The sequence below is a fragment of the Athene cunicularia genome (genome assembly GCF_003259725.1).
Source record: "Athene cunicularia isolate RWA chromosome 3 unlocalized genomic scaffold, athCun1 chr3_part1, whole genome shotgun sequence".
NCBI classification, from domain to species: domain Eukaryota; kingdom Metazoa; phylum Chordata; class Aves; order Strigiformes; family Strigidae; genus Athene; species Athene cunicularia.
In genome coordinates, this window is record NW_020799097.1 from 91076456 (window position 1) to 91088413 (window position 11958).

General features: G+C 45.7%; 1 protein-coding gene across 1 annotated transcript; it reads right to left on the reverse strand.

Annotated features, from left to right (window-relative positions):
* Positions 1–1725: 1725 nt before the first annotated feature.
* Positions 1726–11461, reverse strand: MRPL14 (mitochondrial ribosomal protein L14). Its single transcript, XM_026845903.1, has 3 exons — positions 11444–11461; positions 4882–4975; positions 1726–2386 (listed from the first exon to the last, which is right to left on the reverse strand). The coding sequence occupies exons 2-3, from the start codon at positions 4953–4955 to the stop codon at positions 2020–2022; spliced, it is 441 nt and encodes a 146-aa protein (XP_026701704.1). The 5' UTR covers positions 4956–4975; positions 11444–11461; the 3' UTR covers positions 1726–2019.
* Positions 11462–11958: the final 497 nt, after the last annotated feature.

Sequence of the window (11958 nt, forward strand, 5' to 3'; positions counted from 1 at the left end):
CAGCCCTGCACAAAGCCTCCCCAGTGCCAGGATCAGACCTGTGTGCCCAGCACTCACTAAAGCCCCTTGACCTTGAGAAGAGTCTACACGCTCTTGGCTCGACTCTGCTCCTGAAGGCAAGCACTGAGAATCACCAAATTGCTGGGAAGCTGCTCACAGAACAGTGCTCATCCCAAAAAAGCCCCGGGAGCATCCCAGGAACAAATTCAACCAGGGGAAGAAAGGCAGTGAGCAGTGTCCGAGCAGTCAGGCCATGCCATGGCCCTGTGACACAAATCCTACCGGAGGGACGCCAGTCACGCTCATTGCTGTGACCAGCACACACGGTTTGTTCATCATCCTGCTTAGCAAAACAGCATAAACATCACCCTTGAGCACAGAAACTTCCTCCAGCACTCCAACAGACTGACACCAGGCAGGTGACCATCTGCTTTGCTGCTATGCCAGCAGGCAGGCACCTATGCAGCAAGCAGGCTGAGGGCTTAACAATGTCTGTGGGGTTCAGGACTCAGAGCAGCAGACCCAGCATCCACTGGCCCACGGACAATAGCAAACAAGGAATGTGCCACCAGCAGCAGTCAATTCTTCTTTCCTACAGAACTGGGCAGCACAGAGGCTTAGGCCCCTCCAGCAGCAAGTTTTACTAAGCAGGATGGTGCCATTACTTAAAGGTTGAGACTTGAAGGTCTCAGGTTGAATTTAAATTTGAAGTATCATCTTATCTGTGGTACCCAGAATAATGGAGTATGAGGGGATCCAGGGCTCACCTTTTCCATGGGCAATGTGGATTTCACAGTGGGGAGCATGGGGCAGATACATCTGCCAGGAGTAACTGAAATGTAGAATAGCTCAGCACTGCAGTCTTCACATCTCCACAGAGGGGCAACACAGGGCTGAGGTAAGGTGCTTTCCCAGTGCAAGAGGGAGGGGAGGTGGAAGGCACATCCAACCAGACCTGTGCAGAGTCGGCTCAAGGGCCTGAAGATGGCCAGACTCCTGCTGGCTGCTTCCCCAAACCCTCTTCCCCAGCACTGCCATTCCTAGGAGTGCTCTGCCCCGATGTCCCTTTACATGCCAGGAGCTCCAATTTATCTGCTCAGCTCCATATAAAGGCAGTTGTTTGGCTCCTGGATGACAGCTGGCTCTCAAAGCAGCACGGTAGCATTTGCCCACTATTGTGCCCAAGCTTAGGAAGCCGGACAACTACCAGTCTCACCAACTGACATCACAGACGTCTGACACAGTCCCAAAAAGCAGTCTGAAAGGAAGATGCTTTCTGCAGACCTTTCAGTCTGAACCCAGCCCTTGAATTACTCGGAGAACACAATTTCCTGAAGCTGGTCAGGTGGAGAGCATAGGCTGCATCTCAAACCCATCCCATTCATTCACCTCCTCTACCTCTGCTTCCCCATCTCTGGCATACCCTGTACAACCACACAACACTGAAGTTGAGGCCATTGTGCTCCCCCAATTCTGATGCCTCCTAAAGATCTTTCTAAGCAAAGAATAGAAATAGAAATATAAATAGAAAAATAAATAGAAACTAATCCTTTTACTGATTGTGCTCAAGGCACCAATAATTCATTACATCTGTCTTCTACTCTATTACATGTGAATCCATTTTGTGGATCTCAGTGTCACTGGGCCAGTGACTGCGCTTTGTGTCTTGCTCCTGGGGAATGGGAAAGGCAGAAATAGCAAAAAGAGAGCGTGAGTGCAAAACAGTAAGGATTTTCAAGTTCTCATTTTAATGATTAGAGACCAAATGAACACCACCAGAGCAGTAAGGGTGAAGGACCTTTTACCAAACACACTGCAGATGTTCTGTGAAATAAACCAACCTTTGGAAATAAATCAATGTTTGGAGAAAAACAAGGTATTTAAATTAGTTGTTTGTACTTCTTAAACAGGAAGAGAGACCCTTGATGAACTTCAACTTTTTCATATTCCATCATTTTCTAGAAAAGGACCAAGAAGCAGCTACTGTATGAAAGGATTGCCAGAGACCTTTCTTAGCTTTCATACAAAGTTGCGGGCTATGGCCAATACTTTGGAGAACTCTCCTTCTCTCTGTCGCAGGATATAGGGTATTGGTGTTTTTATTCTAGTCCCTACTGGATTTCCGTTGTCTTCTATGAGTACCACATTGTTGGAATCAAATCTAGGCGTCATGTTGGGGCCAGGCATCTTGTGCCCTACAATTAAAGCCTTCTTCTTTTCTCCTTTGATAGCCAGAAGGATCTTATCTCCTACTTTTCCAACTCCGGTCTTGTTATACACATGGATACATTTTGGTGGCCGGTGGTAGGATGTATTCCCCAAGGCGCTGTTGTCCACCACTCGCACGCGGGTGAGTTTCTGTATTGCTCGGCATGCTCCAGTGATACTAGCAAAAGACAGGAAAGAATGAGAGACCAATCTCCTCAATAATCCTTGGGGAGCAAGTGCAAAAACCCAGCAGAGGATCTTGTCATTACACAAACCACTCAGAAAGCACCAGCAATAAATACATACCATATGGGTGACACACTGACAGCAGTCAATGTGCTCTTTGAAAGCCAGATGCTACTTTGGGCTTTGCACACTCTTCACTAAATGTCAAACATAAAACGACCGTTCTACTCTGAAACACGACTAAAAGATGGCATGAAAAGCGGGCATGCATTTACTGGGCTTTTTAGCAGATTATTCCATCCAACTTCAATTTACAAGCAAAAAAACTGTGCTTGCTTCTCCTACAAACAGCCTACAGGAAGCTAAGACTCAAGTCAGGCTCTTTCAATCTTGTACACCATCCCCAGCAGTCAGGACTTTTCTGACCAATCTCCTTTTCAGTGAAGTCTGGGAGGCTCTCCCATCTCACTCCACTCTCAGTGAGACCTCTGAGGTCCTGAGGTGGCCGTGCTAAGCTGCCACCAAGTAGAATCTAACAGATCATCACCTTCCCCATGTGGGAGGAACCCAGAGAGACACAGACTCTTCTGTATCTGTTTGCTCTGTGGGATTATCAGGAGTAAGAAACAACAGAAATAAACTGCACAATATCAGGTTGTTAGATCTGAGTCTGAACATGCTTGGGAACAGCAGGAATAAACTGAGAAATATTTCAACCTCCCTTACAGGAACTGCTACTCTTTTATCCCATAAGCTCAAATCCAAGTCATTTGTGGCTTCTCTTCAAAGGACGCCCAAACATAGACCATTGGAAAAGTAGAAGATCCTTTCTACTGCCAAACAACTGCTTTGCAGTAAGGTATTAGAAAGATGCTGGCCAAACAGCTGCAGGAATGCCAAGCCACTGTCAGCTGAACCACTCAAATACACAACATATGGAATCAACCTAACTGTTCACCTTGTTTTGCAGAGCAGAAGCGTGTACAGTAAATAAAGACCAATGGGGACCATCAGCCCTTTTTGAAGATGAAGAACCTGTATTTGTAATGCTGCCTAGAAGAGCAAGCCATCCCCTGCATATCAAACACTGATGGACATCAGTTGAAGCGGACATTTTTACATGGATTAAGGGAAGGCTGGCTGGGTCAATCTGCTTTACTCTAACTGCTCCAGAGGTCAGGTGCTGCCTTTCAAGATTTGTTTCCCGCAGCAGAGGCCCACCCCAACTTTTCCCTGCAAGGGTACACCTCTCTTCTCTCTCAGAAGTCACTCACCTGTGCAAGCAGCCACCCTCTCCCATCCCATCCCCTGGAAGGGACTGTGGTATACCATACTCTATCCTCTGCCTGCCTGCTGTGGCTGTACAGCAGGGAAGGCAGAAGGGAAGAGGCTGGAAAGAGACAAGAGTGTTGTCACAGGATGGAGATGTGGAAACCTAGGCGGGACCAAATCCACAACACAGGAGTAGCTAACAACGGTAAGTGTAGATTACTAGACAAGACTAACTTCCCCATAAAAACTTCTTCTTTCCCCTTCTTTCTCCATTTCTGCCACAGCCTTGGAGCAAAACCCCACCACATCCAAAGCAGGCCCACCACAAAGGGAAGGTTTCCCCATTAAGACTGTTGATGTCCTGCAGTAGCACTGCTCACCTTTGTGGACTTTGCCTCCCTCTTGCTGTCAACATACATATATCCTTTAAATGTCTACTGGCCAATGCTCTCATGCATTCCACTTACAAAACCAGCAAGATTCACAGTATCTCCTCAAGATAGCTCCTGGGACTATAACACAACCTAGCTCTGAGCACTGTCTTAATCCCACTCTAGACCACAGTCACAGGAATGACTCTTCTCACCCTTTAAACTGAAGCCCTGACCCTTCAAAGAGTTATATGCTAGAGACTCCCCATACCTGCACCGAGTGTACTGTGGGATTAGGCTCTAAGCTTTAGGCAAGGCACTGTAAAATATGAGGTCAATAAATTCAAGAAGCTTTAAATGCCCTGAGCCTGGAACAAGGACCTAAAGAAAAATAACAAAATGAATATTGTTAAGGTACAAGGAAGTAATTTTTCAGGTTACTTGTGTTCTGTATAACTGAAATAATAAACTCTGGAATAATTTTAAACATGTGATTGGCTCTCTATCAGCAGGGCCTGGCTGTTGTTTTTTTGCACTTGGCTGAGAAACACAGGCATTTTCAACTTGCAGGCCCTTGTATCGCCCTCAGAGGTCTAGAAGCCTCCTTACACATATATGAAAATGCAGAGTTCGGATCACATTCAGACTGCCATGAACCTGCATTATGTTGCTGTGTTTGGGCTCACTTTACAACCTGTGAAGAGACAACTGTGAGATTTTTTTATTATATTACCTTTTTTGAATTAGAAATACTATATCTTATGCTTGACCAACTTAACAGTGTCTGTTTCAATCAGAAAACTCTCCCAAGAAAACAAAAGCAAAAGCAAGATTTAAAAATTACCTGAAGTGTCGCTGGATGACCATACTGCTTAGATGGGTTAAGGATAAACCCAATCGCCTATTCAAGAGCGCCATTTGGATTCTGGTAACCCACCCTGTGTAAGAAACAAGAGAATTAAGAACTCTAGAAAATGGACAAAATTTCTTTTTCTTCCTTTCCCTTATGTAAATCACACCCTAGAGTCTCCGTACCTCTTCAGACACTGCAATCCACAGCACACAGAGTGGTAGCAGCATCCGCAGCACACTACAAAGCAGATCAACAACCCCTGTGTGAATTCAGGAGACAATATAATTCAGATGCGTATACTACAAAGCTGGATTCAGTATCACTGCATTGCAGTTTCCGGCACACAGAGGTAAGAGCCCTTCTGCATGCACTGTGAACCATGTATTAACAAGGAGGTTTAAGAATTTCAGATGGTGAGCTAGTTTACAGGCTGCAGTGACCTGTAAAAGCTACCATACTTATTTGTAAAAGCTGCCAATGTTACCTAGAAAAAACAACCAAAAAGCCAAAAGTACTCTGCAGACTGGTATCAGAGTTTCAAGAAACAATTTGCCAGACAAGAAACAAGACAAAGCTCTGCTTGTGAGCAAATGCTCCCTCTCAGTACACACAAGGTGTTGAGCAGCCTGTGTTTAGAAACCAGAATCACACCTCTGCCAATCTCGCCCTGTTAAGACTGCCCAGATGAAGCAGTTCCACGTAACTTTACGGTTCTCGCTCAGTCCAAACCAGAACACCACCCATACTGCAGTAGAGCTGGGCTACAAGGGTAACCTCTGACTGAAGTTTACCATGCCCTCTCCCCTGACTACATCTATGGTGGCTCCCTAACTTCATTCTGTCAGACTGATGGGGACCAGCTTGCACATGCAACTACAAAGGCTTATCTGAACCCGAATCACTTTGCCAGACACCAGTTCAAGAGTCATGACCCAGGAAGCTATGCCAGTAGATCCAAGGGAATTGACAAAACAATACAGACCTAGAGCCAGTCCTCTTTCAGGCCAGCTCAGGTAGAGCCAAGACTTTCCATCTGACTGCAACTACTGCTATGTAACACAGCTTGCTCAGACCTCGGCAGTGTAATCAACACATGCTCCACTTCTCTCCTTTCTAAAGTAAACATAAAAAATACATTGACCTCTTATCTCCCTTTGCCAGTTCTGAGGAGCTTAGGGTCAAACTGTAGCAGTACATTGTAAGGCCATTTTCTTGTTTTAAAAACAAAGCTGACCTAACTTCTATAGGGAGAAAAAAATACCCACAGAGCCTTCTGACAGACAGTGCCATAGGTGTTCTTATTACAAATAAGTCCAAGCTAAATCTTCACTCTAATTTTCCCCAGTTTGTTTGTTTACATGTAATTTTTAGGGTTTATGGTTGTCCTACAGAGCAAGCATTACCTGACAGCAAGACAAAAGCACTGGAAATGTGCATGCACCACAGAAATTCTGTAGCAGTGTTCTCTGAGCAAAGCACACAATACATGGCAAACCATCTTGCCTGTCATATAGGCAGGTTTGGAAAAGAACAGCAACAGTCAAATCTTACATTTATTTGTTAAACAAAGCCACTTTTCAGGGGCGTAGACGTCCAAACGAGTTCAAAGCTTCCCTGTGCTGTCCTCTCTCTGAAATGAGACTCCAAGGCTGTGTTTTTGCTGCAGCTCCTTACCTAGCTGTGTGATCTTAAAGAAAATAAGGCCCTGTGGTAATTACAATGCTGTTGGCAATCAAGGTCCAATTACCAGGGCCTTGCTGCTGCTAGGATTTCTAAGCAAGTTCAACTACATTGCCTTGCTGTAAGCCCACACCTTGCGTTGGCAAGGAGGACAGCCTGTGTCCTGTTCTGCGCTTGGGTCTACTGTTTCCCCATGTGAATTCAAACCCAGTGGATAATACTGCTCCTACTTCCTCCAGAATCACACTGAGGCTTGGGATCCCTCTGGAAAACCCAAACAAGCATAAGCAGCAGCAAGCTGGCCTCTCTGTTGCCTTTGATGGACGCTTCTTGGGAAGTCCAGCTGTCACTGTCACCCTGGTCTCTATTCCCCTGGCAGGCATGGCAGCCTTGGCAGCAGGAGAGGATGGGCCTGCTCATTCTCACCACTACACAGGACCAACAGGAGATGTCTGCATGCTCATGGCAGTGCAGGCACAGGCGCACGCTCTGCCCGCTGTCAGGGAGACACAGCAACATCAGGACCAACATAGCTAGGTGTGCTCAAGGTCACATGTCAGAGGCCTCGAATGCTGCCTAAACTCTGAACTCATTCCCCAGTCCTGGGAGGAGTCACCATTTGTTTCTACCCTGTGGCAGCAGTGAAGGTTTGACGTTACAAAACTACCAGAAGCATCAACTGTGTTAAGTGTCCAAGGACTGTTTATGTTTCCAGATGACTCAGTACCCCATCCTTTGCTAAGAAATGTTCCTTGGCACATTAAGATGTGTCACAGGCTAAGAAACTTCGTATGATCGATTATTTGGTATGAAGCATCCTGTTAGGAACTGAGTAAACAAGGGGGATGCTTCCAATTAGTAGGAAGGTTCAAGGTAGAAAGAAGAATGCATCTGTGGCATGGAGTACAGCATTCAAGGGTACAAGTGAGTTCACGAAGAGCGAATCACATCTTCAGCTATCGTAACATGCCAGCTTCCCTCCTATAAACAGTCGTTCAGCTCTACCTCCAGGTGTTCCTCAACCAGACCCAGTCCCAGCTTGCTCCCTCTGTGACTATGAACTCAATCTTCTCTGCCCTCAGTTTTCCCCTCTGTAGAGTGGCTAATTACTAAACTCCAAAGGGCACAGGAGCCACTCACTGGGTCATGCTAGGTGCTGCCACACAAATGCTCCAAGTTGGTGCCAAAGTTGAATAGACGCTATAAAGTGATGACAGTCATCAGCCCCAGCTCATCTGGCACCTCTCTCCTTCCCAGCATCGATGTTGCCTCACAGCAGTGGGCCTCAAAAAGGCTCAGAGGGCGCTGCGCTTAGCATAGGCATGGGGAACGCATGTGACCTGAGTTTGCTTCTGAAGGTGGCTCTCCTCAGGTCATCAGGTTTCAGTGCTCGGAAGTGTATAGGAAGAGTACCCCCATAAACCTCAAGCACAGGAAAACTGTCAGGAATTACCAGAAGTCTGCTGTCAGTATTGCCCAACCGATATGGCAGTGCACCCTACAATACCCTGGACGGGCAAAACACCACTGCTGCTTAGTACTTACTAATACACTTCTGACCAAGGAATTATCTTGGAAGGGACTTCTGGAGGTCATCTAGTCCAATCTCCTGCTCAAGCAGGATTAATTTCCAAGTTGTTCATCCCAGGCAAGAGCAGTATTTAAACAGACACTATCCTAAAATGAAAGGCCCAACACAAAGACAAGTATTGATATAATATCGGCCACACGTAGTTGCACCAAAGCAGCGATAAAGAACCATGCAGAGAAACTTCTCTCCCAGTTCCTATCCTGCTGCCCCTAAATTCTAGCAGTGGCAGCAGTGGCTCTGTCTCATGGTTGGAGAGACTAAGTTCTTAAAACCAGAACTATAGAGACACTTTGCTCTTCTCTGATTCACATACCTGTTAAAAGTTAACACAGACCTCAGAGTTTGCAGTAAGATTCAGAAAGGGGGGAGTAGTTTGTTAATCAAATACTCACTAAAATGATGCAATTTCTACTTCACTGACTAACACGCAATATCCTGCTACAACACTCCCTTCTCAAGGGCCCTTCAGCTTTACCCGATTCAATGCAACAGACCGACATCAAATTCCTACACCGCACAACAAAGACACTCCACCAGTTATAAACCTCTGGAAGTTATTTACCCACTGCACCATTTTCAAGTGCCATATCAAAGCTAGCACCTTCACCGTTTTCCTTGAGATTAAAGAAGTAATTTATATTTACTGCAATCTTGAGTGGTTTTTGAGCAGAAGAAAGCTGAGATGAAATTTTCCAGAAAACAGAAGCAGGCCACATATAGTATTTTCATGAAACACATGCAAACACAAGTAAACCACCTCAGGGAGTAGATACAAAGCAAGGACATCTTCCAGATAAGGAGGACAGGATTACATACTCACTTTGAACCAACATCAGGATACACAGTACCAAGAAAGGAAGCCCTGTGTTCCCCCAGCACACATTTCCATCACCTCCCTTATGCTGGCTTTAGCATTCATGTAAATCAGTCACAGTTTTCAGCTAGATCACCTCCCTGATCCAACTCATCCCATGGCCACATGACAGTGGTACAAGGGAATTTGGCAACACACAAGGCTAGGACTTATCCTTTCACTGCCAACCCAGACTCACATCATGACAGTATCTCCAGAGAAACAGCAGATTTGGACAAGAAAAGGATCTCTTTAATTTCAGCAAAACTACTGACATGCTTCACAAGAATGGTCTGTATGAATCTGCACTATTAACACAGCCATGGGAGCACTAAAAAGGTCTGCATCTGGACACTCATGAGGCCAGTGCAATGACTCTGACCAAGTTTTTATCAGTGGTGTGTACCCTAAAAATCAGTCGAAATGCTGCTCTTACCCTGCTTGCATGTTAGAGCAAAAATACTTTTATGTAGTGCTGTCACGTAGCAATTCACTATTACGTTCCTTTTTAATCACAAGTTTTGGAAATAACACCTGCTCCATTCACTTATACCTTTTCCTTCTTTCTGCTAGTAACTCATCCACACAAAGAGGCCCCAGGGAAAACCAATGGATGCTGCAAAGCAAATGCTGAGGCCTACTACCCAAAGCCTGCTGTCAAACATACAAAATAAAACAGGGGAAAATACTCTTCACTTTAATGGTAGCAACCTGATCTGCACAGTCAAACAGTAGGGGCCAACATCCCCTTTATTCTTCTAAGAGACCAAAATAGACATGCTCCAGGCACCACAAAGATTTGAACTGCATCCGTCATCCATCATTAAAACACAGGAAATAAATCCAAGACAATATGTGCGATGCAAATACCTAAACCCCTACTCTGCCTCTGCAGGTTTATTTATAGACCGTCTGCCAGGGTGAGCTACAAGAGCCAACAGTGAACTACGGGACTCAATCCATTCACAGCTCTCCTCATAAAGGAAACGATGTGATTAAGGGCTTGTGTGTGTTAAAAATACACGAGATACTCATTACCATGACATAAATGGTTTTACATTAATGACAGCCAGAAAGGCCAAGATTCACAAAGAGAAATTAAGTCTTTTCAAAATCTGTTTATGAATAGGATTAATTATTAAACAGGATATTTATTGATCCAAGTTACCAACAGAAACTCAGTACAGGTACATCTGTTAACAATTTTGAAGCAAAACACACTAACCTCTTTTCCAGATCACAATCAGGAAAGGCAGATTAAAAAAAAAAAGAGCTGAATACCTTTAATGGAAAACTTAATGTTAACATTTTAAGTATCAAGAAACCCCAACTCTAAGGAACTTATAGCTCTTATTCTAGTATCCCAGCACCTTAAACCATTCTATATATTCATATTAACAGCACTGTACTAAAATTGGGAGGGATTATTCCCAGTGCACCAGCAGCAAATTAAGATACAGCAAGGACAACTTCCTATGTGAGGCCAAAAGAAAGGAGCAGTATTGCTCCTAACCCCAGAAGCTCTGCTCTGGTATGGTCTGTGGGGCTGGGAGTGAAGCCCAGCGAGGTCCCTTCCTGTCTCTGCCTTCTGGAATTATAGGTGAATTCAGAGAGCTGACCACAGTTTCATAGCTTAATGTTGCTATAACCTCTCAAATGCATCTTTACTACTTCTAAAAGCATTGATGTCTCAGGAACAGGACAATAATTGGCAAGCCACAAGACCAGCATGGTGCAGTTGCAAACCAGATAGCAGTAACCACGTTGGGGAGAGCTGTGGAAGGGAGAAAGACACAAACAAGAAGTAAGAGAAGGTGAGGAGCTGTGGCTCAACCATTAAAAAAAAAAAAGTCAGGAACCACTGACCTGGGCTAGGTGTTCACAGAACAAAGGACATGGCTCCAAGCCTTCCTGATAAAGTTACACCAGAAAAGGATGCCTGACACTGACAGAATCCAGACTTAAAGAGAAATCTAACCTGGAGACAAAGGCACACTCATGCTGCAAGGCAGCACAGAGGCACCTGCATCTTTGCTGTAATAAGCCTTGCTTCTCACTCAAAACTTCACCTAACTCAGTTTATCTCTTTCAAAACAAGATCCTCCCAGGTAAGCTTGGAGAAGTCTCGAACCAGACAAATGCACACAGCTCAGATGAGCATCTGTGTCGTACTATTAAAAAGGCTGGCTGCCCACCTGCTTTTACTATAGGAGTAAGTCTTCCACACTTGTAAGACACCTGTGATGCTGTCTTCTTTCCCAAATTGCTCCTCTTACTCACTGGACCTCCAAAGGAGTGTTTTGGAGAATAACCAGCAAAGCACAGACTAGTGCCCACACTTCCTGAGTCCCCATGACACACACAAGTAAATGCCACGTTTGTCAGGACACAGGAATTTCAGTCCAACTTTGCTGCATGACCACTCATACCCACGCAAACCTAATCCCAGCAGCACAGCCCCACGTGAATTCTGAAGCAGAGAAACGCTCTGAAGGACACATGGGCAGGAGTGTTTCAGCTCCTGCTACAGCATGGGCTGAAGATCAGAGGGAGCAGAGGGTGCTGCCTATCAGAGAGGCAAGATGCTGCAGTCACCCTATCTGCAGTGCCCTGTGTGCGGGTGACACAAAGGCTCCAGGCTCCGCACAGTCCAGGCTCTGTCTCCCAGCTGCTTTTTGCAAGAGGTCCCAACTACCTGCCCTGCTGCATGCCACTCAAACTCGGCCCCCGCACCGCCCTCGAGGTCAGCGTTTCTCAGCCTTTTTACAGCAACAACTCATGCTCAGGGTTTAGACTTTTCAGGGCCTGTGCACAGGCCATCAGCGGCGCCTGTAAACGTCTCGCTGTGAGGGACTGTACCGGAGGGAAGGGAGACCCCGGCCAGGCCAGGCGCCGCAGGGCCTGCAGCCGGCCGGCAGCCGCACGCGCACTGCGGGCCGCTCTC